This window comes from Canis aureus, chromosome X (assembly GCF_053574225.1).
Source record: "Canis aureus isolate CA01 chromosome X, VMU_Caureus_v.1.0, whole genome shotgun sequence".
Classification (NCBI taxonomy): Eukaryota; Metazoa; Chordata; class Mammalia; order Carnivora; family Canidae; genus Canis; species Canis aureus.
In genome coordinates, this window is record NC_135649.1 from 86,758,847 (window position 1) to 86,785,682 (window position 26,836).

Below are 26,836 nucleotides of genomic sequence, written 5' to 3' on the forward strand. Positions count from 1 at the left end.
AAGAAGGACTTGGTGATAGATGATGGATGACAGGTTAAGAACCAGAGCATGTTAAAGATATTATATTACTTAAAAATGAGCAGGGGGTTTCCCCCTCTCCACTGACACAGTATACACAATTATGTAATTGACTAGTGAACAGAAAAGGGGGGTTTGTGGCTCTGTTTTATGTTTTTTTTTAAAGATTATTTATTTTGGAGAGAGAGATCGAGAGCGCACACGGGTGTCTGCACGATTGGAGGAGGGGCAGAGGGAAAGGTTTAAGCAGACTCCCCACTGAGGATGATGCCCCACTCAGGACTTGATCTCAGGACCTGTGAAATTATGACCTGAACCGAAACTAAGAGTCAGATGCATAACCCCCTGAGCTACCCAGGTGCCCCTGTTTTAGAGGGGTTTTGGGTTGTTTTGTTTTTTTGGTTAAGATTTTATTTATTCACGAGAGACACAGAAAGAGGCAGAGACATAGGCAGAGAGAGAAGCAGGCTCCTCGCAGGGAGCCCGATGCCGGACTTGATCCCCAGACCAGGATCCCGGCCTTAGCTGAAGCAGACGCTCAAGTGCTGAGCCACCCAGGCGTCTCTATGGGGTTTTTTAATGACAAGAGGGAAGTATATTAAGATGCTGCCATTTTCTGTGCAGCCAAGATAGTTATCAAAAATGAAAGACATTTCTGTTACTATGGATTGATCTTGAGGAATACTATTTGGAATTTGTACTCTTCTGGGAGCTACTTTGTCATATAAAAGGAATGCCCCTGCAGATGTTGGATATTGGCCATATATTAAAAGTGTTTGGATAGTATAGTGTTTGGATATATATGCAAGTTGCAACAAAAGTTAGAAGAAATACCCTAAAGCATTTAAAACTGATACAGGGATTAAGTAGCTCACGGCACTTTGATGAGCACATGCAAAGATAATGTGTTTCTGGTCCTCAAGAACCCTTGAGAAGTAATGCCTCTCACCTGCTCATGAAATACCCAGTTTTGTGCAGGGTTTATCCTGAGCCAGACTTGCATCTACTTTTAATTTTAGTTGTGAAGTGTCTGGGAAAGCACCATAGCCAAAATGCAATGTTTTGGTCAGTTTTGGTGTTAAAATCTCTCAAATCTGAGTGATAGAGATGATTTTAGAGGAAGATCCACTGTCACTAATAGCTGGCTGCTGGAACAGATATGTGAACTACTGTGCAAGAAAGGCCTTCTACTTCTCCCCAAATGAAACAAATAAATTAATAATTCATAGTGATAATAGATCCAGGTTTCAAGGGGTCTGAAGATAATATAATCTGGGTGCCTTCCTTAAGAAAAAAGAATGCAAAATTACCAATACAGGACACAGTATAAAGCTATTTATTCAGAATGAGAAGCAGAAGGCACCTGCAACTGTAAGCCATAAAGCATGAGGGTTGCAAGCTACACAGTAAATCCACCTCTGCTCACCACCAACCACTGGGAATAAGGTTTGGAAAGGGAGAAAGAGCAGGTAATCAGGCAGAGGGAAAATAAAAGACAAAACACTCCTTAAGGAATACTGGAGCACTGAACAAGAACAGAAAAAGACAAAATCCCAGAAAGAACCCCAAATTGTGAAGTATGGATGGTATGGAGATGGGAGGAAGAGAGAGAACTAATCTATTTATTTATATTACGCTATGGGAACATTTATTTCCCAGTGATCCACAATCACATTCCTTCTAGGAGGCTTGCATGGGAGGATTAGGTTTTGGGAAACACCAATTCTCTTCATTGCAGGTACTCAGCAAGTGTTTGTTGAATGAATGGATGAATGAATGAATGGAAACAAGAGAAATATACTTCTTTTTCTTACTCTCCGCCAGGATCTGCTCTCGTCCGATGCTCCGACATACATGTATGTTTTTGCTGGCACTGGCTGGAGTTTCAAAGTAACAGCTCAGGCCAACCTCTTCTCTGGTGATTCAGACTGTTGATCCTCAAAAGACTAAGTCAAAAGCTATCTCCACTCAAAATTAATTTTTAAGCATTATCAGAGTCCCACCACCACCAAATTATACATAGAAATGGCTACTGTGGGGCCATCCTACTTCATCCCTTCCACTTTCTTTCTCCCTCTTTCTAAATCAGATCCTGCAGATATATTTCAGAAATTAACACCCTCCCAGGTCTTGGGCAGATTCATGTGGGATTCTAGCTAGGGCTGAAACACCATTCCTAAATTTGAAAGTTTAGCAGTTATGACAGCCTAAGTGACAATTTAATATATCAATCATGATTGATTTACTATATCAATCATAATTGATAAGGTTTCCAGGAAGATACTGGCAAGCCTCACACACTTGGTCAGCTGCAAGCCTAAGACAGGGGCCAGGAGAACCCAGGCTCACCAGCTCCACACAGGACAGGATTTGGTCCCAGGGAGCTCTTATGGAAGGACACAGCAGGGCATTCTCTGAGGGGCTATGGACCTCTGCTTCAAAAGTGATTCGCTTTGGGCAATAAATGCCTACACATTCCTGCAAGTTCTAAAACACAGGAGGCGTAGGTTAAAAATGAGAGCCCCCCGTCTCTCCTTTAAAAAAAAATCTTTTACTAAACGATTCTTACTTTGTCTTCACTTACCAAATTTTCTAAGGAAAAGTGCTTGGAGAAAAGCAGGACCAGAATAACACTATTACTACCTCGACACTACAAAAATCCCAACACTGATGTTCTGTTTAGGGCAAAGAAACGCGAAGTCAGTGAGCCAAAGCAGCCACCTTAGGGATTAGAAGTGAAGGTCTTAAATGGAAAAAAATCGTTCAGCCACTTTCTGGATAAGTGGTTTGACCTCTGGAAAGTTATTGAAAGTCTCTAGACCTCAGTTACTTGGTTTTGTAAAGTGGGAGCAAATATAATACCCATCTCACCGGACTGCAGAGGACTGAGAAAATGCAAGTAAAGCACTGAATATAACTGCACAGTGAGAGCTAATTAAATGCTAGTATTTAATAGTACTAGTAGTACTATTATTGTTCTACCCCCCCCCCCCAGTTCCCACCACCAGCAAAACCGGCCCAACCCCCCACTGTCGTCTTGCAGGATCCGGGGCCGGGTACTGTTGCACTCCAGCACGCACGACAGACCCCCAAATGCCGCGGCGCTACTGCAAGCTCCCCACCCCGGGCCGGCCAGGGCCCCCAGGTTGCCACTACGGTCCACACTGACCTGAGATGCCGCCTCCTATCACGACTACGTCAAACATGTGGCCCTCGATACTCGTCTTCTCTCTACTCGCCATGGTCTGGTAGAGACTCTCGCTGGGCGTAGGTACAGGAGTGGAGGCGGCCAAGGGCGGGGCGGACCCTTCTACAGACTCTGGGGGGGAGTCCGGGGGCGGAGCTGATTCTTCCGTCCACACCCCCGCGGAGCCCCGGACGGAGGGCGGGGCGGTCCCTGGTACTGCTTCTCCAGGGGAGCCCGGGGGCGGAGCCGATCCTTCCACGGATGTTCGGGGGGTACCTGGCACTGAGGGCTGGGTGGACTCTTGTGTCACTTGGGAGGAGTTCAGAAGCGTAAGATATTTTTGTACCGAATCCCAGGGGAAGCCGGACATTGAGGGCAGGATGGACCCTTTTCCCGACGCTCCGGAGGAGCTTGAGAGCAGGACCGATCCTTGAGGCGAACCTTGGAGGGAGCTGACCTCTGAGGGCTCGGCGGACCCTTGCACCCACACTTGGGAGTACTCTGAGGAAGGTGCAGGTCCTGACAGCGAATTCCGGGCGGAGCTGAGCACGGAGGGTGGGGCGGACCCTTGTATCGACACTCGGGAGTACTCTGAGGAGGGTGCAGATCCTGACAGCGAACTCCGGGCGGAGCTGAGCACGGAGGGCGGGGCGGACCCTGGTATCGACACTCGGGAGGAGTCCGAGGGCAGGGCCGATCCGTGCACTGATAGTCGGGAGGAGCCGGGTACTGAGAACTGCCGGGACCCTTGCAGTGACACTAGGGGGGAGTTATTGGGTGTAGGTGGTCCTTGCACCGAGCTCGGGGGGGAGCCGATCACTGAGAGCACGGCGAACCCGTGTGCTGACAACTGGGAAGTGTTACTGGGTGGAGGTGGTGCTGGCATCGATACCCGGAGGAAGTCGGGCACCGTGGGCGGGACAGACCCTTGCGCTGACTCTCCGGAAGAGTTGGTGGTTGTAGGACGTCCTGGTACTGCTACTCGGGGGTACTCGAGCCCTGCGGATGGGGTGGAGTCAGCTGTCGACACTCGGGGGGAGCCTGAGGGTGGGACAGATCCTTGTACCGGGACCCCGGGGAGGTCGGCGTCCGGGTTGGAGGCCGGAGCGGCCCCCTCCGCGGTGGGCGGGCGGGTGGCAGACATGGAGATCTGGTGGTTCAGGCCAGGTGGGGCGCCAAAGCCCCAAAGGCCGATCTTAGAGTCTGTGTTAGTCCTCGGGTCGGGAATGTAGCCGAGTTGGGCCGGCACGCTGGAGCTCTTCTGGTGTTCCGAGTCCTCTACGGATGCATTTGACTGGAAGCTGGAAAACGGACTGGACAAGGTGCGCCACTCTGAATGGATGCTGGACCCGGACGCGGAGAATGTGGCCGCGCCCAAGTTGGAGTGCGGGTCCGAGATCCGGGAAGCTGTGCCCCCTGCTCCAGGGGCAAGCTCCGCCTCGCCGCCCTTCCCGCGGCCACTGCCCGGGGCGGGGGCCGAGCTGTGTGAGCTCATAGTTCTCCAGCGCGGGGGGCGTCAGGTGACGTCCTACGTCCGCCCCTCCCAGCCTCACCGGGTCGGGGCCCAGCGCGCTCCCAACCGCCCCCGGGAGCCCCGGTTGACCGCAGCTTGGCTCCGCCTACTTCGCCTACCCCGAGTGGCGGCCGCGTGGGGGTTTCAGCCCATGCCTTAACTGACAGAGGACTGAGCCAGGTGGCCGAGGAAGCGGGTACTGAAGGGACCGGGCCGGCAGGGTCACAGGGCCACGCCACACAACGGTAGGCTCCTTTGTGACGTCACGAGGGGCCGGGAGAGGTCTGCGCAGCCGCGGACCCCCTCCCTGGGGAGAGGGCGGGGTGAAGTGGGGACCGCCACTTGGGGCCTACTTGGCCATTGTTGGTCCTCGGTGGGGTTGTCCGAGCTGAGGTGCTTGACCCAAACGAAGCAAGTAGGCGAGAAAATCAAGAACTCAGATATTAGGGGCTCCTGGGTCCCTCAGTGGGTTAAGCTTCTGCCTTGGGCTCTGTTCAGGATCCTCAGGGCTTGGGACCCAGCTCCCCTCGTCAGGGTCCGTGCTCAGCCTGCTTCTCCCGCCTTTTGTCTCTCCCCATCCGTGCTCGCTCTCTCAAATAAAATCTCAAAAACAAAAAAGAAAAAAACGAAAAAACTTCTCAGTTATCACGGATTAAGTGGGACCTGCACTTGAAAAGTGAAGGTGAAGGTACAGAAACAAAAGAAAAAAACCGTGTTTCCCCACCCTACCAAAAAGGGAGATATTTAGTGTACATATCTTGCTGTGTAACCAGCCTTTTACTAGCTTTATCCCTTTACGGTTCCACTTTGTCTTCCTAGAGCTGTTTTTGTCATCACTAGAGCCCTCAAAATAGATATAATTATAACATCTAGAGTAAGTGATGAGATCTGCAGGAAGTTAACTAGAATCTGTGCCACTTGAGCAGCTCAGTTAAGTGTCTGCCTCCGGCTAAGGTCATGTTTGCTGGCTCTTGGGGTCTAGCCACATTGTTCCCCTTTCTCAGCGCTCTCTGTTGTTGGGGGGGAGGCAGTGGTCTGCTTCTCCCTGGCCCTCTGCCCCTCCTCCCTGTTTGTATTCTCTCTCTCTCAAATAAATAAAGAAATAACCCATGCCCACCTATAAAGATTTCTCCCGGCACCCCCCCCCCTAATTCTGTATCAAACAATCTTGTTGAAACTATAAGGGTTGCATGGAGCCTGCTCTCCTCCCTCTGCCTCTGTATCTGCCTCTCTGTGTCTTTCCTGAATAAATAAATAAAATCTTTAAAAAAAAGAAACTAAGGGAATATAGTATTTTCTTTATTTAGTTTTAAAGTTTTTTAAATAATTTATTTGAGAGAGAGCTTGTGGGGAGGGGTGTAGAGGGAGAGGGAGAAGCAGGCTCCCCCACTGAGCAGGGAGCCCAGGCAGGCTCTATCCCAGGACCCTGAGATCTTGCCCTGAACTGAAGGCAGATGCTTAGCCCACTGAACTACACAAGTACTCTTCTTTATCCAGTTTTAGTAACTTTTACTTTCTAGAAAAGTAGTTGAGACTTATGACTAAGTCAGTATCATTTTTATCTTGTAAGACTTTGAAGCAAAGAAAGAGGAAATAATAGATATAAAGAAGTCAGACCTTTCTAATATGATTCCTCCAACTTTTCCTTATCCCTGTTGCATTTATTTCTTTTCATTCAAATATTTGATTTCTTATTATGTGTTGGGCACAGAGCAAAGTACTAGGGATGTGCAGGCAACACAAGACAGCCAAAGACCTTCATTGTATGGTCTGCTAGAGGAGCTAGTAAAGGAGATTGGCAACCACATTCTTGAGGTGTTCGAGTAAGCTCTGATAAATGTTAGGTTGGAAAAGTTCCTAGTGATAAGAAAGTGTTTTGGTGTTTTGACCACTCCGGAGGTTAACTTTGAGAAGGTGTGTAAAAGTGTCCCAGAAAGAGGGAACAATGTAGGCAAAGGCCCTGTGTTAGAGAGAAGGATGGTTCCTTGGCGAAGGTGAAAGCCAGAGACAGTGGAGTTAAGCAAGAGAAGGAAAGGAGCATGGGAGGCAAAACTGCTGAGGTTAGCTGAGCCAAAGGAAAACTCTTGGTCTATATTCTGAAGCAGTGGGAGCCACTGCAAGATTTTAAGCAAGGGGCAATACAACTAGATTGCGTTTTGAAACCTTCTGTCTGCCTGCTGCATAAATAATGGGTTGAAGGACACAAGAGTAGATAGGTACAGGGAGACCAAAGCTTGAAATTCTTCAAAGAAAGAAGGCGATGGTGCCTTGGACTAAGGTAGGTGGTGGCAGCTGGAGAGCTGTGGACACATGAGAGACATTTACATGTAAAATTGACAGAGCTTGGTTGTGGCTAGAATTTGGAAGGTCATGAGCCTATTTTTGGACATATTCAGTTTCATGTGCCTTTGAGACATCCAGATGAAGTTTATAGAGGAGACAATTGAACATAAAGCCCAAGATCAGAAGTAGGAGTTTGGCTGGCCAAAAAAATGTGGGAGTCTTATTAAATAAATAATGAATGGGTTAGAAGAGTGGAAATACGGGTATTTTCCTCTCTTCATTTTATTTGTTTGTATTGTGTATTTTGTATACCTTTTGTATTAAAAACAATGAAAGTTATTTTCAAATAGATAAAGGAACAATTTCGACATGCCCTACAATTATTATTTCCTCCCTTGTGTGACCTTGGGCAAATTACTTAACTTCTCTGTGCCTGTCTCCTCAAATACAGAATCTCCCCAGGCATTGTATCTGTCAGGGTTCCACTAGGAAACAGCAAACTAATTAGTTCATTTGAAGAGATTATCATAAAGGAAATTTTTTAAGAGATGTGGGCAAGATGAAGAGAAAACACAAGGAATCATGCAGTACCTCCAGGCTGGTTACAGCAAGAAGGCATGACTGTGAAGAGGTAAAGGGAGAGAGCAGTTATCAGAACTTGGTGACAGTGGTGTTTGGTAGGGGCTGCCTGACACAAGTCTCAGCATTTAGTTCAAGGAGGCTTTCAGCCCACAGGAAACTCCCAGAGAGGGAGCCAGAACAAATAATACCCAAGCTTCCTTGCCTACCTCCCCACCTCTCCATTGACCTATCCCAACCAGAAGCTTGAAGGCAAGGGATCCTGTTGATGCAGCCCTGGGTTACCAGTTAGAAGCTAGAGAAGAGTGGTGGGTGCACTGGAAGGGCCAAAGGAGGATATATACAGTATTCTTATAGTGAGAATTCAGTGAGCAAATGCAAAATACTTAGATAACTACTCAATACATACTCACATTTTAATTTCTAAAAGCTATGTTATATTCATGTCATGGACTGTACTTTACTGAACTGGTATCCTCTACCATTATGCATGTAATACTTTCTAATTTTTAAATATAATAGATAGCATGGGGATGGATTTTTTTTAAAAGAGATTGTTTTTTAAAGATTTTATTTATTTATTCATGAGAGACACAGAGAGAGGCAGAGACACAGGCAGAGGGAGAAGCAGGCTCCATGCAGGGATCCCGATATGGGACTCCATCCCAGGACCCCGGGATCACACCCTGAGCCGAAGGCAGACGCTCAACCGCTGAGCTACCCAGGTGTCCCAAGGGATGGATCTTTTTGTGCATAACATATTGTACATACTTTTTAAGAATTTCCTTGAGATCGAGTCCTAAAATTAAAAGTATGGTGTAAGAATAGGAACTTTAATAAAGCTCTTAAAAAATATTTCATTTATTTATTCATGAGAAGCAGAGAGAGAGGCAAAGACATAGAGGGAGAAGCAGGATCCCTCTGGAGCCCAATGTGGGACTTGATCCCAGGACCCCGGGATGCACCATGAGCTGAAGGCAAACGCTCAACCACTGAGCCACCCAGGCATCCCTAAAGCTCTTTGAAGTTGCCAAATCACTTGCCCAAGAGATCCTACAAATTTATACTTCATCAATAATGTCTAAGAATGGCTGTCTAGTTTCCTGGAGTCTGAACAAAACTCTCAATGCTCCTTCACAAAAAAAAAAAAAAAAAAAGTGCCTAGGTTCTCACCGCCCCCTTTCTCACATTAAGCCATTGTTAACCTTTCTTAACTTGAAAGGAGAAAAATCAGCATGGCATTGCTATTTGCAATGGCATTTCTTTGATTACTGATCAAATGCTTTCTTCAGATATTTACTATCCATTGCAATTTCTTCTGCTGTGAATGATTAGTTCATGCCTTTTTGTAGTTAGTTTCTGTAAGTGATTTGTATCTTAAAATATTGACCTTGTGTTTGGTATTTTCACTGCTGATAGTTTATTCCAATGTATATTTTGGTATTATTTATGGCATTTTAGATAAGCAGAAATTTAAAGTTTTTGTGCTTGTATCTATCTTCTTTGTTTAAAGATTTTATTTATTTATTCATGAGAAACACACAGAGAGAGGCAGAGACCACAGGCAGAGGGAGAAGCAGGTTCCCTCCTCGGAGCCTGATGTGGGACTCGATCCTAGGACACTCAAATTACAACCTGAGCCAAAGGCAGATGCTCAACCACTGAGCCACCCAGGCAGCCCTCATTGTATCTTCTTAGGGCTTCCTAATTTTATTTCACAGAGACCTAGTTTTATGCATTGTCTGAAGACAACATCAACTGAGTCTGAAAATGCTCTTCTTTGCAGACTACAAGTGCACTCTCAATTATTGCTAGCTCATGCACAAAATACTACAACTCCTGTGGAGAGAGAGGAATTTGATGATGCCTAACAAAATCATGTATGCATTTACCCTTTGACACTGAATTCTTATTTCTAGGAATTCACCCTAATGATACCCCTCCAGTTCCAGTACAGAATCTAGCCTGGAGTAACAGCCTTAAGCCCCATAGGAGCCAATAACTTACTCACTCACAGGCATAATATCCAGGGTTCCTCACATGGGACATACCCAACTGCAACAGTCACCACATTTAGGGAAACCCCAAATTATGGTATTTACATCCAGTATTTAGAGTTCATTCATAGTTTCTATCAGTCCACATGCTATTTACTGACCAGAGGGCACTTAGCTTTGCCATAAGTAATGTTGCCTAATCAAACTGGAACAGTTAGAACATCAAAAGTACTTTGATGTTAATAAAAGATTAATCAAAATGCATTAGTCCATTGTGTTATGACAACATAAATTAATAAAATATTGGGAGAAAGAAGTTTTAAAAAGTAAAGTTACTCTTTACAGAAACTATCAGGCTGTAAATCCAGAAAATATTTATTTGTAATAACACCATTTCAACTCTTGTGATAATTGGTTCAAGCAAGGATCTCAGCAGATGTTAAAAATCTTGAGTGAAAGATTATTAGGAAACAGTATATTTACATGGTTTCCAAGTAGTATTCCACAGATTATTTTATTAACTCTAAAGGAAAAACATTATTTTGTGGTTAAGAGATCCAGTAGTTATCACCTTAACCAACTGATCAAACCTAAAATCACCACTTATAATCTAATATAGGGGTGCCTGGCTGACTCAGTCAGTAAGGCATGCTACTCTTTTTTTTTTAAGATTTTATTTATTTATTCATGAGAGACACAGAGCGAAAGGCAGAGACATAGAGAGAAGCAGGCTCCCTATGGGGAGCCTGATGTGGTACTCGATCCCGAACCCTGGGATCACGACCTGAACTGAAGGCAGACACTCAACCGTTGAGCTACCCAGGCACCCCAAGGCATGCAACTCTTGATCCCAGGGTCATGAGTTTCAGGTCCACATTGGGTGTAGAGCTCACTCACTCAAAAAAGAATCTAATAGAAAATGTCCTTTGATGTGATATAGTAAGTACACAATCTCATATGCACAATATTCTTTTTAAAAAAGATTTTATTTATTTATTCTTGAGAGACACACAGAGAGCGGCAGAGAGGGAAACAGGCTCCCTGCAGGGGGGAGCCTGATGCAGGACTCGACCCCAGGACCCCGGGACTCAATCACTGAGCCACCCAGGTGCCCCATCATATGTGCAATATTCTTACCAAAAATGTCTAACTTGAATCCAATCATGAAGAAACAATAACACAAATCCAGACAAAGGATATTTTACAAAACAACTGGCCTGGGGATCCCTGGGTGGCGCAGCGGTTTGGCGCCTGCCTTTGGCCCAGGGCGCGATCCTGGAGACCCGGGATCGAATCCCACGTCAGGCTCCCGGTGCATGGAGCCTGCTTCTCCCTCCTCCTGTGTCTCTGCCTCTTTCTCTCTCTCTATGTCTATCATGAATAAATAAATCTTTAAAAAAAAAAAAAAACAACTGGCCTGGATCTTTTTTTTTTTTTAAAGTCTTTGTTACAGGACTCCTTGAGCGTCTGCCCTTGACTCAGGGCGTGATCCTGGAGTCCCGGGACTGAGTCCCGCATTGGGCTCCTTGTATGGAGCCTGCTTCTCCTTCTGCCTGTTTCTCTGCCTCTCTCTGTGTGTTGCTCAGGAATAAATAAATACAATATTTTTTAAAAGTCTTTGTTAGAAACTAAAAGAAAGTGCTCTTGCACTATTGAAGACGAAGAGAATAAAAAGACAAAGACTGAACACTGTGAGAAATCTGATTGGATTCTGTATAGGAAAATAAAAAATCTATAGACATGGTGACAATTGAGAAGATTCAAATATAGGCTATCTATTTGATGATGTTATTCATTAGTGTGGTCTTGGATGTGATCATGGTACTGTGGTTTTCTAGAACTTTCTTGCTCTTAGGAGATGCAGGCAGAAGTTCTTCGAGGTGAATATTATGAGTGTTTCAACTTCTTTTCAAATAATTTAGAAAAAAATACTGAAAATGTGTTAAAATGTGGTGATATGCACAACAATTGGTGGATCTAGTGAAGCATGTATTAGTGTTGATTAAAATATTCTTTTTTTTTTTATTAGAGAGAGATAGCGCATACACAGAGTGTGTTCCCATGAGCGGAGGGGAGGTCAGAAGGATAGGGTGTGAGAGAATCTTAAGCAGGCTCCACAGAGCCCGAGGCAGAGCTTCATCTCAGGACTCTGAGGACATGACTAGAGCCAAAATTGAGTATGATGTTTGACTGGGTCACCCAGGCACCCTGTTGATGAAAATATTCTTTTAAATTTTATGTAGGTTTGAAAATTTTTCAATATTAAGTGTTGGGAAGAAAATTGTTTTGAAGAAAAATTATTTTGAGCCCAAATTCTTTACTGAGGTTAAGTTATTAATCATTATGAAGGCAGAAGAAATTCATCAAATAAGCAAAAAAAAAGTTTACCTCTCTTTCTGAAAGTACATTTTTTTAGTGTGCACTCCAGAAAAATAAGGCTGAAAACGAAGAAAGAGGGCTATCCAATGGCAAGGAACCAACTGGAAATCCAGTTAAATATCAGTGACCATAGGTTGGTAGTCTAGAAAGCAAATGGACCAAATAAGAATTCAGTGAGCTCTAAGACTATAGTCTCAAAGGAGATATGAAATGAATAAATTGGAACATATTAGGAGTATTGTAATGAAAACCTATTATTATCCTCTCAATTAAGGAAAGACAAAGAAACAAACAAAAAAGTGGCATTAGTGAGCAATTTGTTGCATTTTAAAAAAGCAAATCCATTTGATCTTGACACGATGCAAATTCTCCTTTGTTTGACATGAGGATCATGACCATGGAACTAGAGAGAAGAAAACACTATATAATTATGCCACATAACTCAGCTCTACAATTGACTATGTTATTCTATAAGAGTTTTATTGATTATTCTACTTTTAGAACACTTAGTTACAGTGGCAAAAAATAATATGCTACCGATCTTGATAATAAAAAATAAAGGAACAGCTGACAGACGATGGGAAGAAAGGAGTAGAGAAAAGTGTAGAAGTGTCACAATACTTATCAAGTGTCAAAAGATACTATAGAAAATTGGTAGAAACTGAAATAAAGGTTTAAGTATTTTATTCAAAGATACAAGGAGAAACTAATTTAATGAGCCAACAAGCAATAATGGGAGTGAGGATAGAATGTGGGAGTGGTGTAACTGAATTAAATTCACACCTAAAATACAGGGAAGTCAATATACAATGTCGGAAGTAGACAAATGAAGAAATAGTGCCTTGAGCTGGGATTGTGGGGGATTGTGGGAGAAAAGCACTCCTGTATACTGCTGATAGAATTGTGAATCTCAGCAGTATATTTGAGGATAATATGTATTAAAAACCTTAAAAATTTGGATACTCTTTCACTTAGTAATTCTTTTTTTTTAAATTTTTATTTATTTATGATAGTCACACACAGAGAGAGAGAGGCAGAGACACAGGCAGAGGGAGAAGCAGGCTCCATGCACCGGGAGCCCGACGTGGGATTCAATCCCGGGTCTCCAGGATCGCGCCCTGGGCCAAAGGCAGGCGCTAAACCACTGCACCACCCAGGGATCCCTCACTTAGTAATTCTACTTGAGAGAATTATCCTAAGGAAATAATTGGATGATTATAAAATGGACGATTATAACCATTAACGATAATGATGTATATTCCATTCAGGAGTAATCACAGCTATGTCCTTTCATTGATTCATTAAGAAATATTTATTGGGGCACTTGGGTGACTCTGTTAAGCATCTGACTTGATTTTGGCTCAGGTCATGGTCTCAGGGTGGTGGGATGGAGCCTCGTGGTGGGCTCCACACTCATCGGAGATTCTGCTTGGGATTCTTTCTCTCCCTCTCCCTCTGCAACTCCCCCACTCGCTCATACATGCTCTCTCTCTCACACACAAATAAATAAATAAAATATTTTAAAAAGAATATTTATTAAGCACTCGTTATGTGCTAGGAACTGGTCTAGATGGTATGGACACATCAGGGGACAAAACAGATAATGTCTCTGCCCTCATAGAGCTTAGATTCTAACGAGGTTAGAAAAGGAAAAGAAGAGGATACAATAAACAAATAAATAACTAGCTATATAGGATGGCAGGTGGTAAAGGTGCTCTGAAGAAAAATCAGACACAGCAAGGACAAGGAGAGTAATAGGGGAGGGTTTAATATTTTGTATAAGGTGGACAGGGAAGGATTCTTCCATCTGGTGACATTTAAGTAACCATGACAACAAATTAAGAGGCAAAGCTAAGAAGATATCTGAGAAAGAGCACTCCAGGCAGAAGAACAGCAAGTACAAATATCTAAGTCTAGAAATATGCTTATCTTGTTTGAGGAACAGGTAGGAGACTAGGAATGTTGGAGTGGAGTGTGCAATTCAGGGAATAGTGGAAGATTGTGTGGTGTAAGGGTAGCAGATCTTATAGGACCTTGTAGACTATGCTAAGGAGTGTTTTTTTTATTTTAATTTTTAAATTTTTTTTGCTAAGGAGTTTTTTAAAAAAATACTTTATTTGGGCATGTGGGTGGCTCAGTGGTAGAACGTCTGCCTTTGGCTCAGGTCATGATCCTGGGGTCCTGGGATTGAGTCCCACATTGGACTCCCCACAGGGAGCCTGCCTCTCCCTCTGCCTATATCTCTGCCTCTCTCTCTGTGTGTCTCTCATGAACAAATAAATAAAATCTTTAAATTTTTTTTATTTTTAAGTAATCTCTACACCTGACATGGGGCTTGAACTTAACAACCCCAAGATCAAGAATTGCATGCTCCGGTGATGGAGCCAGTAAGGTGCCTCTATGCTAAAGACTTTGGGTTATTTTTCCTGTGTGATGGGAAGCCATTCAAAGTTTTGAGCAGAAGAGTCAAATAATTGGACTTTCATTTTAGAAGGATAATTCTGGCTACTTTGTGATGGATAGACAATTAGGGCCCTTGTTCTGGAATCTGAGTGATCTTAAGACTACTTAAAGGAATAGAGTTTGGTGGAAGTGATGACATGTGACTTTGAGGCTAGGTCGTAAAATGTCATGAAGTTTCCCCTTGATTCTCTCAGGATGCTTGCCCCAGTGGAAGTTGGCCCCCATCTAAGAGACCCCCATGCTGGAGAGGTTGTGTGTTAGGTGCCTCATTGAACAGTCCAAGATGAGCTCTCACAGTTGGCAGCCACCATCAGCTGTTAGGTCCATGAGTGAGCCATCTTGGACAGCCAACCCAGTTGAGCCTTCAGATGACTACAGCCCTAGTTTGACACCTGGCTACAACAACATAATGAACTCCAAGCAAGAGCTGCCCGGCTGAGCCCTTCCTGAAGTCCTGACCCACAAAACCGTGAGCAAAATTAAGTGGTTATTGTATACTAGTACCTTTTGGGGGGTAATGTGTGATGCATGAATAGTAAGCAGAATACCATGTGAAGGATGACAGTGACTTGAGCCTGGGTGGTAGACGTGGAGGTGGCCAGATGTGATCAGATTCTGGAAGTATTTGGAAAGGAGAGCCAAGTACAGGCTCTGAGGGGAAAGAGAAGAGTCAAAGCTAACTCCTTATAGCTGGGCTAGCAAACTAGGGTGAGGAAGATGAGGCACTTTCTTCTGGTGCAAAGTTTAGGGAGCGCCAAATACTGAGTAATCAAGATAAATATTTTAGTGTAGTTTTTTTTTTAAATTGCTAATGTCAAAATTAACCATGAACAAAATATCCAAATTTTAAATAAAGACAGGATTAGTAATTCTGAGTTTTCCTTTTGCTAGGCACAACACTGCTCCTGGGTGTTCCCCATATGCTGTTCATTGGTTTTGCTCATCTCAGCAAGTAGAAGATGCATATGGGTCACTCTGTTCAGGTCACTGGGGTCCATGGGACATTCTTCTTAGATTTCTCTACTGATCCTCCCCCTGTTATCCAGAGTGCTTACATGAGACATAAGAACCATTTGGAAGGGATCCCTGGGTGGTTCAGCGGTTTGGCGCCTGCCTTTGGCCCAGGGCGTGATCCTGGAGTCCCGGGATCGAGTCCTGCGTTGGGCTCCCAGCATGGAGCCTGCTTCTCCCTCCTCCTGTGTCTCTGCCTCTTTCTCTCTCTCTCTATGTCTATCATGAATAAATAAATAAATCTTTAAAAAAAAAGAACCATTTGGAAGCTGATGGCTTGCAAACTCAGTATCTTTGTGTCCTTTTGTAGAGGTAGTTACCTGCCTAAAACATTGAGCACAAGGTTGATAGATGTCAAATCTACCTCAGAGACTTGCACCTGCCCACTGTCATCCAGCTGGTACTTATCCCTCCCAACAGAAGCACAGCATCCACAGTCACAGCACCCACCACATCTCTGAAAGTAATATGGGACCCTCACTCCCTTAGACCACCACAGCTAGTCATTCTTTCAAGGAGGACCCCACCTGGAAAAGAAGGCACGCACAAATTAAGAGATAATTTGAAGAAGATTTAGTAACTAGAATATTTACCAACGTGTGGGCAGGGTATAGGAAGACTGCGAAGGACAGTGAGGTACCCCTGAGGAAGTGATAGCAGAGCTGTTATCACCACTGGGAAGGGCCAGAAAGACATGGAATCTGGAAGTAAGAAGTCATAGGGAGAGGATTACCCCAGGAGGAGCAGTGAGCACTGGTTGAGGCACACAAGTAGCCCCTGAAGAGCTCACAGGGAAGGAGTGATGGGATAAATAACCCAAACTTACCCTTTCCTATAATCTATCCATTGGATGAACTCAACAAGAAGCCAGAGCATATGGGAAAAGGAGACAGCTTTCAATGCAGAAAGTGGTGTGGAAGAGAGGAAAGTAGATCTTGAGGGGTAACCAGAAGGTATTCAGCACAGATAGCCTTCAATGAAACCAATACTATGAATGAGATACCTTCTTTTTCACAACAAAACATCATCTTTGTCACTTTCAGGCCTAGTATGCAGAGTATATGCCTTTTTTTTTTAATTGAAGTATAGTTAGCACACAGCGTTACATTAGTTTCAGGTTTACAAAATTTATGGTTCTTTTAGTTAAAAAAATTTTTATAAAGTCATTTTAAGGATTGAATGTGTTTTAAAACTTGATTTTTAAAAAGATTTTATTTATTTATTCATGAGAGACACACAGAGAGAGGCAGAGACACACACAGACAGAGAGAGAAGCAGGCTCCACGCAGGGAGCCCTATGTGGGACTCGATCCTTGGACTCCAGGATCACGCCCTGGGCGGAAGGCAGACACTCAACAGCTGAGCCACCCAGGGATCCCTAAGATTTGATTTTTAAGTAATCTCTACACCCAGTATGAGGCTTGAATTTAAAACCCCAAAATCAAGAGTCATGTGCTCTACCGACTGAGCCAGCCAGGTGCCCCTTAAGGCTCTTTTAAAAAATATATTTTAACTTGCAAGCAACCCTAGTCTCTGCCATTCATCCACTCTAAACAGGCTTAGTTGGCAAAATCAAAATTTTGAGATGTATTCAAGTGGTGTCTTCTAGAACTGGAGGTCAGCAAAGTCTCAGGAATCTGCTGCCTGAACTGTTTCTTGATGTGTTCTTTCAGAAATGGCAATTTGAGTGTGGAGAAAGTGTAACCAAACTAACATGAGTTCGCTCCTTGGTAAGTCGCAGATAGAAACTACACCAGGTGGAGTTGTTGCACAAAGGAAACTTTATTTGCAGCAAATAAGGACATCCAAAGCTGTGACTCCCCAAGCAAGGGTGGATGGGTTCCTTTTATTTAGGGTTAGGATGAATATTTAGAAAGGGGAGCTTTGTCATGGTCTGTAGAGGCTGGCTTAAAGTCACACATGCTCCTTAAAAAACATGCTTATCCATACCTTGTGTAGGATGTAAATGAGGCTTGCGTTCCTCCTTGGGCAAGATTTAGTATTATAATAAGTTAAAGATAACTGCCAGTCACTCCATGGGTCAGAGCAGGCATGAGTTGAGAGTTTAGCTAAAACTAGTCAGGGTGTTCTGGGCCGGAAAAGCCCTTCCTAGAGGCAGCTGTTGTCACTTGAGTGGTAGTATGATTCCCATCAAGGGATGCTATGCCCCTTAGGTCTTTTCCCCGAGTTGAAGAGATGAGCTGGAAAGAAGGGCTTAAGGAAAAATATGGGACAAAGTTCTATGCGTACAAGCAGGTGAGCAGTAATTTTGGGTCTTGGGGTCTAGCTGTGACCAAAAGTTTTTTCACAACTAACTCTTGGGAAAGTGGATTGGTACAAACTTATTAGAAAAACAATTTCCTGATATGTATCAAAAGCCTTAATAATATTCACTCCTACTGATTGAACTGTTCTTCTTCTGTGAATTGTTCATAAAAATATAAACACAGAGAAAAGATTTATGTATAAAGACTTTATTTCAATAATTTTTATTATAATAACCCTTTCCAAAAAAGAACACTTACAGCTCAGAATAACTGAACATGCAACAATAAGGAAATGGATAGGAATATGTTACAAATATTGAAGATCATGCAGCCAAACAAAATTATGTTTACAAGGACTTTTTTCATGGCATGAGAAAATTATGATATAAGATTGAATGAAAAAGTATGATAAAAATTTAACTGGGGTGTGCTCTCAGTTATGTAAAGCAGAATATATAGGATAAAGAGTCACTGAAACATTAATACAAAAATTTAAGGTTTTTGTAACAGAAAGTTGCAAAAACAGCACAGAAAGGTGCCATGTACCCTTCACCTAGCTTCCCCCAACAATAACAACTTATAAAACCATAGTACGATATCAAGACCAGGAAATGTACTTACCTATGCTCACCAGCATCACTGAAGTTATTTCTGGGTAATAGTCCATATAAGCCATTAGCAAATATACTTCATGTATGTACATATCATTGTTGAAATACCAACACTTCAATTTATAAAATTTTGTTATTTGGTCAAATCCAAGTAAGAGTTGTCATCTAGTTAATTGCATTGTCAATTTCCTAATTGCACTCCACATCCCCAGCTCCCCAACACACACAGGTTCTAAGCAAGAGCCACACAAATGTTTCATTACTTTTTATACTGTGCTGCTTCTTGACCTAAATTCTCCCTCTATACGAATTTTTGCTTGGATATTCTCTATTCAATTGTTCAAAAAGAAAGAAGAAGCACAAAATGGAGTCATTTGCCCTCCACCACGGCAAACCAAAGACTTAATTACAGGGTCAACTCTCCCAGGAATGTGACCTTGAAACAGTCAAGCTGAAATTCTCTGATTGGCTCTAGTAAAGTAATCTGCATTGGTTAGAAACCCTGCGGGGGCGGGGAGGGGGGGGGGCTTCCTCCCACAAAGATGAAGTAACCCTTTGTTCTCTTTCCTATTAAGGAAAAGTTATTTTAAAGAAAAGTTATTAAAAAGTTATTAAACTTTGTTGCTATACCCTCCCTCTTTTCCTGTAAGAGGCTTCCATTTTGTTTAATTCCTCTACTTGCTAGCTGGAGTGCTGCTCTGAATTTCATGACTGAATAATGCCAATGAAATCTTCAAGTTTACTTGGCTGAATTTTGCTTTCTAACGAATATGGTGTCAGCAACGGGATTAGAAGCTAGCCTCTGTTGGCATCTGGGGACAAGGAGAATCGTGCATGGCGCCCCCAGAACTCTTGGGTTCACTGTCTTACTGGCCGTTTCCGAGGGCCATGGTAAGTGCCTCTTGGTCAACTTGGCTTTTTTTTTTTTTTGCATTCAGGCTCGGATCTAATTGGCTTTCTTTAAAAGGGCGGGTCAGCTTGACCTGGCAGACATCTCCAGTAGGAGCCCAATTGGCTGCCGGGTGGGTCTGCGTGGAGCCAAGCCTCTAGCCTTTCAGACTGCAATTCCCCGGTGGAAAACCCGATGCCCTCGCTCCATTTCTGGATTCCATGTTGGCAACTGCTGATGATTTAGCTTGCAGTTCCACATTTGTTTGGAATTGGTCTGCAGTCTCCTTTCCTTGGGCTCTGCTGGTCCAGGCCTTCCCCCAATATTCTATGGCTTTGGTGGCTGTGCACAGGGGGCCTTCTTGGAGCCAGGAGGCAGCTCTCTTAGTTACTGTTGATATGTGAAGGTGAATGTGTTTGTCTTGATTTGTGTAGATAAAGTTAATGCTACGTGTGTATCACGGAAGCCAGAAAGAAACCCTGGCCTTTTGGTTTGTCCTGTTGGCAGAAAATGAACAAACCTTTTGGCATCTCTAAAAGTAAAGAGGGTTTGATTTGAGTGTTATTCCAGTCCAGCTGCCCGGGAAGCGCACTTTTCACAGGGAAGAAGGTGCTCCGGAGAACAGTAACAGGCTTATTCACTTTTTTATATATTGTAAAAGCTTGGGAGATTATAGGTTGGCATATAAGCAGGACTCAGGAGTTTTTAACATCAAGGAATGCAGGGAGTACGGGCATTGATGGATATCTCAAGGACAAGGTGGTTTTCTATTAGGCTACTCAGTCACAAAGCAGGTGTGCAAAGATATGCTTGGTGGGCCATAAATCAGGCTTTGGTTTATTTTATTTTATTATTAAAGATTTTATTTATGAGAGACAACAGAGAGAGAGAGGCAGAGACAAGGCAGAGGGAGAGGCAGGCTCCCTGCGTGGAGCCATAGGCAGGACTGGATCCCAGGACCCCAGGATCACAACCTGAGCCAAAGGCAGACCTGAGCAAAGGCCGACGCTCAACCACTGAGCCACCCAGGTGTCTCTAAAGATTCTATTTTTTAAGTAATCTCTCCATCTAAGGTAGGGTTTTAACTCACAACCCCAAGATTAAGAGTTGTATGCTCTACTGACTAAGCCAGCCAGGCACCCCTAGATAAGATCATTTTAAAAGTGTACTTAAGAAAAAAGTAAGTAAAACTGTACTTGAAAAGCAAGGGATCCCCAATCCCAAATAAAAAATAAAAACAAGGGCTTCCAAATGAAACAGAATGGGATGCCTAGTTTTTGTTTTGTTTTGTCTTTGTTTTCTTGCCTATTTTAATTAGTGTACTGAAGGCTCTAACAGGTTTCCAGGTTCCAAAATAGCTTCATTGGGTGATTCATTGCAAAAGTATTAACAACAAAAAGCTAGAAAGTACCTAAAGCAAGTCACAACCTAATTCTTTGGAGAATTGTACACAACTGTCTTTGTCTTGTGACTCTTTACAGAGCCAAAGGTATGGCTCTAGTTCAGAAATTCACTTAGCCTTTTGCCAATTTCCCCAAACCTTATTCTGAAACTGCTGGAAAAAATCAGGACATTGGAAATGGAATCGTCCTGCACTTAATGTGTCCCTTTGTGAAATTTTGTATTCCCATTTTCTCAAGGACCTGGGCCATTCTTTGAAGTGTAAACGTTAGGGAGAAGTTTCTCAGGAAGGAAAAAAAAGAGACTGGTATTTTGAAATTGGGCTTATTATGACATCTCCACAAATAACTGGTAAAGGCAAGAGCTATAAGATCTTTGGGTTTGTTTGTGTGTGTTTACTGTATATGTGTTAAAATGCGAGATATTTTTCTACCTCTGGATGGTATTGCTAAAAATAATTTGTAAAAGAGTCCTCCCTATTCAGTTGGTTTGAAGGCAAGCGCTTGTAAGGATTGGACATTATAAAACTCTCGGAAAGATAGAAACTAACCCAAATGATTTTCCAGTTCACATCATCTGGGGATCATCTCCAGTAAATAAAAGCTAGTTTAAGTTTGTTGATGGAATAGAAGCAGACATTTCTTTAGTATTATTATCAACATTGAATACAATGCAAGTAAACAGCTTTTATTCTACCTGAGTTTACTAGTTTAATTTATGTTATCCCTTTTGGAAAATTGGCAGCAGAAAGAACTTAGAATGATGGCTGATTTTTGTCTAATGTCTCACGATGTTTTTCATGGGTAATTTAAATGTAATTGTCGGAAGAAAATGATTTCCACGTAAGGGGAAAAAGAGCTTATAAATCAAATCTTTAGGAATAATATATTTTATGGTATATGTACTTAGAAATAGCTTCTTAAATCTCTGGTAGCTTGAAATTTCAGTTTTGTGAAGTTAAATTAAGTGATGGAAATTTATTGAATATTTAGATCATTTCCAAATTAAGTATAAAATATGGAGAAATTCATTACTGAACATAGGTTTATCCACATTTAGCATATTACAGAGAAGCTAAAGATTTTTTTGTCTGTTAGTAAACACGCTTTGTGCCACACTGAGACATTTACCATGAGAAAGCATATGCTTCCAGAAATTATAAAAAGTATTTATGAGTCTGTCAAACCACAGAATGCTAATATCATTCATAATCATTTACTTCTTACTTTTCACTAGAAATTAAGGTTTCTAAGGCTTAATAAGAATTCTCATTCATATATGTAATTAAAGCTACTAGAAATAGTAAGGGGAGAATCTTGAAATGCAAAGGAAATAAGCTATATTTTCGGGAAAAGAAGATATGCAGAATGGAGATGCATTTTATGAGGAAAAAGAAAGTGGAAAGTTTGTGAAGAAGGAATCTTTGGAAAGGAATTTTATGTGGGTTCAGGACTAAGGTTGAAATGAAGATTTATTTATTTATTTATGATTTTATTTATTTATTGATGAGAGACGCAGAGAGGCAGAGACATAGGCAGAGGGAGAAGCAGGCTCCCCGCAAGGAGCCCAGTGTGGGACTCGATCCCAGGACCCCTGGTATCATGCCCTGAGCCAAAGGCAGACGCTCAACCAGTGAGCCACCCAGGCCTCCCATATATTTATTTGAATATATTTTAATATCAAAAGTGAAAGAGGACTTCAGCTACCTCCATTTTGACCTCAAACTTTCTAATTAAGTTCCTTCCAGCCTATCTCTTAACTCAGGTATAAGACCCTATGGGCAAAGTACCCCCCTGATGGGAACAGGAACTACCCAGAACCTTGTCTCTTACAAGCAATAAGGACCATCTTGAGCCAACAAGACTCCACCCGTGATAATGATGCTCTGGCCACCTGCACGTACCCCTGACCCTTTGTCCTGCTTTTTCCTTACAGAAACTGAGAAGTTTAAGCACTTTGGAGACAGTATTTTGAGTCAGTAGTCCGCTGTCTGCCCTGTGGTGACCTCACCAAAATAAATTACTTTCTTATTTGACTTCCACTCCTTTCTCTGCCTTCAGGTTTTGTGAGTGGCCAGTGGCTGAACCTGTTCTGTTTGGGATCCCAGGAGCCAGATGCTCTTACACCACTACGCCCTGGCTGCAAAAGTAAGCTGGTGCAAAATTAGAATTTGGTTTTCTCTGTTAAAAGGATAAATTGTTTTTGGCTTTTGGCCTACTTTTGATAACAGATTGTGAAAGTTCCTTTACTTTTACAGTGCTCTTCCTAGAAAACAAAGATTCTGCATTTTATCAAAATAATTTCCTATGTTTGCTCTCTTTATCAGATCTTTGAATGCTTAGGAAAACCGAGTCTTAACATTAAGAGAGTGACGTTTTGTTAATAGGTAATTATTATTAAGTTTTGTAATACTCTGTGATCCCATTAGATAATGGCTTTAAAAGCTTTTTTGGTACTTTTGACCAATATTCCCAAAGCAAATCCACCCAACCTTTTCTTGAAAGCAAGCTCCACGCCCAAGGTGGGGCTTGAACTCATGACCCCGAGACCAAGGGTCACATGCTTTACCACCTGAGCCACCCAGGTGGCCTCTTCCCAAGGCAAATTCTAAATGAAGCCTTTTTGGCCAGGAAGAAACTTCAGCATTTTTCCAGACCTTTCTGGCAACACTTCAATGGATTTGTTAGGCTTCTTTGATATGTTAAATTACATGGGAAGCATTGTCAAAAAAGAAGTAATACTAAGCCGTATGTTGTATTTGTATAGGTATAGGTATATACCTGTTCTAGAAATTACATGAAACTCCTCAAAATCTGATACATCCTGGTAGAATGTCATCACTGTAATTCGAGTTACTATCCTAAAATGTTGTATGTCCTCCGGGATCGCAATCAAAAAAGGCCAACAGGTAGACAATCTTCTTACTGCTGCTCTCTTACCTTCTAAAGTTGCTGTCATCAAAATTGAGGCTGCTTGTAAAGGACTAAGCCTGAGTATCGGAGAAATGCCCCAGCTGATGTTCATGTGTGCTCAAAAGACAAAATTCATCCAAGTAAACTTGAAAATCTCATTGGCTTTATTAAATAACTCATGATTCAGGCAGCACCCCATCTAGTAGAGAGTAGTTCTGAGGTGGTTTGCAACATGAAAGACTTCTTTCAATTTTTTAAAAAACATTTTTATTTTTAAATTTTTTAAAAAAGATTTTATTTATTCATGAGAGAGAGAGAGAGAGAGAGGCAGAGACACAGGCAGAGGGAGAAGAAATAGGCTTCATGGCGGGAGGCCGATGCGGGACTCAATCCCAGGACCCCAGGATCACGACCTGAGCTGAAGGCAGATGCTCAACCACTGAGCCACCCAGGCATCCCAAGTTAGAAGTTTCTTTGATGGTTTTTAATATGTACCTTAACTTCACCTTCAGTGTAGACTGGAAGAGTGGAATCGGCCCTTAGAGCACCCATGGGAGTACAGAGGTACAGGAAAAAAACAGATTACAACCAGAAATAATATTTTGAAACACAGCCCTGTTCTGGGAAGGAGCCACACTGGTGACAGTGAGGCTATCCCTGAGATAGGCTCTATGTAGACTGAACAAAAGTCTCGGAGGAGTCTCCCGGATACGAGAAGAAATATAAAGGTATGTGAATGAGTTTCTTAAAACGTGACAGGTGACTTCAGTTCAGAGTGAGGCCCTGGGTGGTAGAGCAGGATGGTGGGAATCACATTTTCCCAGCTGCTCCATGGTTGACAATGAAGTTTCACTACTCAGACCACCAGAGCTGCTGGTTCCTTTAAAGATTCTTATGCCCTGTGACAGGGGATCGGGGAAAGGTAAGGCTTTCCAAGCACATCAGGATCAGTTCTTTGCCAGACTTCTGGCCAGCCATGATATTGAATCAAGCCCTCTGGATAATTTTTTAAATGCTGGCTCTGGCTGTCTGCATCAATCGCCCCTACGGGGGCCACGTCTGACATTTATAAACGTGTTTACTCTTTCTTTCGCCTAAATAGACAATAGTTGGAAGAACCCTCTGAATCATGTGGCTGTAGGCAATGGAAAGTCCAGGCTCTTCCTTAAATCATCCCTTTAACTTTCAATATTTCGAGACAGAATTTGAACAGGAGTGATTAAAAAAAAAAAAAAAGCAAAAAACAACAACCCACCCAGCCAGGGCTCCCTTTAGAGTGGATAAACAATTAAGCTCAAATGGGCATCACTTAAGAAATGCAGCTCCAGGCATTCCCACTGACTGGGACCAGGGAGGCCAAGTGAAATGGTCAAGTAAACAAACAATTATCTACACAATTTGATCAATATGGAACTGGAACGCCAGGCAAACAAGACCTTCCTTAAAAGCATCATCTCAAGAGGGACTTGAATTATAAACCAGATAACTGCCATTAATCTTCTCAAATTGTTTTTGTATAAACACTTGAAAAGGGCTGAGGGCATGTGCTGGCTCCTCTGCCTTTCTCCCTCTTGCACACTGATTTTCCACTTAACTCTGCCTTGCTCTGACCCCCCTGGAAGGCATGGCCTGGACACCCTACCTTTTAGCTTCTGCTTGGGTTGGGCCATTAGGGGTGGGGGTTAGCAAGAGGCCAAGGGGCTGGTGAGAAAGGTCGGGGTGCATTGCATCACCATCAGCATCACTATCTCTTTCCATCCTCCACTTAGATGAGGTCATGGTCATAATCACTTCTCTCCTTCTGTGTTGCTGCTCCAGCTCTCCGCCGGGTTCCCTTAACACCATATCCTCCCTGAGCAATGGCCAGCTCCCCACCCTGCGAGTCTCTTTGAAGGCTCCAGCATCCCTTGTCGGTTTCCTTAACCCAGCACATGCCTTTGCAAACACTCCCTTCTGAAAAAGTCCATTTAAGGATGCCAACTGAGTTTGTCCTGTTTCTTATCAGGACCCTGATTAATGGTCAACTGCTGATAGGGAAAGAAAGACTTTGGAGCTGTGTTTACTTTCCACCGTCTAATTTTTATTTATTTTTTTAAAAGATTTTATTTACTTATTCATGAGAGACGCAGAAAGAGAGAGGGAGAGACACAGGCAGACGGAGAAGCAGGCTCCATGCAGGGATCCCGATGTGGGACTCGATCCCGGAACTCCAGGATCACACCCTGAGCCGAAGGCTGACGCTCAACTGCTGAGCCACCCAGGAGTCCCTAATTTTTATTTTTGATTTTTTTAAGATTTTCTCTATTTATTTGAGAGAGCCAGCGAGTGAGAGAGATGGAGAAAGAGAATGTGTGTGGGAGAGGCAGATTCCCCTCAGAGCAGGCAGCCCGAGGCAAGACTGGATCCCTGGACCCTGGGATCATGATGTGAGCCAGTGGCAGATACTTCACTGACTTAACCACCCAGGCGGCCCTTTATTTTTGATTCTTAATTTTTAAAAAATATTTTAAAATAATCTCTACACTCAAGGTGGGGCTCAGACTTATAACCCCCAAATCAAGAATCACATGCCCTATGGACTGAGCCTGCCAGGGGTCCCTCTGTGTTCTATTTTTAAATGAGTCCTGGGGCACCTGGGTAGCTCAGGTGGTTAAGTGTCTGCCTTGGGCTCAGGTCATGATCTCAGGGTCCTGGGATCGAGCCTCATATCCAGTTCCCTTCTTAGTGGGGAGCCTGCATCTCCCTTTACTGCTCCTCCTGCCCCTGCTCTCTCTCTCTCTCTGTCAAATAAATAAATAAAATATTTTTAAAAAACGAGTCCCTTAAAAATACTTCAAAAGTGATGGGGCACCTGTGTGGCTCAGTCGGTTAAGTGTCTGACTCTTGATCTCAGATCTCAGGATCCTTAATTTAAGCCCCGCATTGGGCTCCACATACAACTTAAAAAATATTTCAAAAAATGAGGCAGTAATCACAGTATATATGCACAGTAAATATGCCATTCTAAATCAGCTGAGCTGGAAAAAGAATGTTTATTTATTTTTTTTTTTTTTTTTATAATTTTTTTTTTTATTTATTTATGATAGTCACAGAGAGAGAGAGAGAGAGGCAGAGACACAGGCAGAGGGAGAAGCAGGCTCCATGCACCGGGAGCCTGATGTGGGATTCGATCCTGGGTCTCCAGGATCGCGCCCTGGGCCAAAGGCAGGCGCCAAACCGCTGCGCCACCCAGGGAAAAAGAATGTTTAAAAAGAGGTGACTTGATTTCTCTTATCAGTCACCGTGATCTTTTGCGTGAGGGTGAAAGTTCTTTAGAAGTTTAGATT

The 26,836-nt window shown here is 43.0% G+C and overlaps 2 protein-coding genes across 25 annotated transcripts in view; one reads left to right on the forward strand and one right to left on the reverse strand.

The window, feature by feature from the left end:
* The window catches only part of LOC144308396 (amine oxidase [flavin-containing] A), a 70,220-nt gene extending 65,316 nt beyond the window's left edge, over positions 1-4,904 (reverse strand). Inside the window, exon 1 of the mRNA XM_077888791.1 lies at positions 3,188-4,904. Within this exon, the coding sequence (XP_077744917.1) occupies positions 3,188-4,700 (1,513 nt within the window). The 5' untranslated portion in view covers positions 4,701-4,904. The remainder of the gene's footprint in view (positions 1-3,187) is intronic.
* Positions 3,101-26,836, forward strand: part of LOC144308397 (uncharacterized) — a 469,309-nt gene continuing 445,573 nt past the window's right edge. For 10 of the 24 annotated variants that reach the window (XR_013374856.1, XR_013374855.1, XR_013374854.1 and 7 more), the window contains exons 1-2: positions 18,960-19,199; positions 22,659-22,745. Coding sequence is in view for 2 of the 24 variants with exons in the window: in XM_077888793.1 (XP_077744919.1) it covers positions 19,079-19,199; positions 22,659-22,745 (208 nt within the window). In the remaining 22 variants the exon portion in view is untranslated. Of the gene's footprint in view, positions 4,964-14,613; positions 14,889-18,959; positions 19,200-22,658; positions 22,746-26,836 lie in introns of those variants that run through there. The other 14 variants (XR_013374865.1, XR_013374867.1, XR_013374866.1 and 11 more) reach the window with 9 other exon arrangements.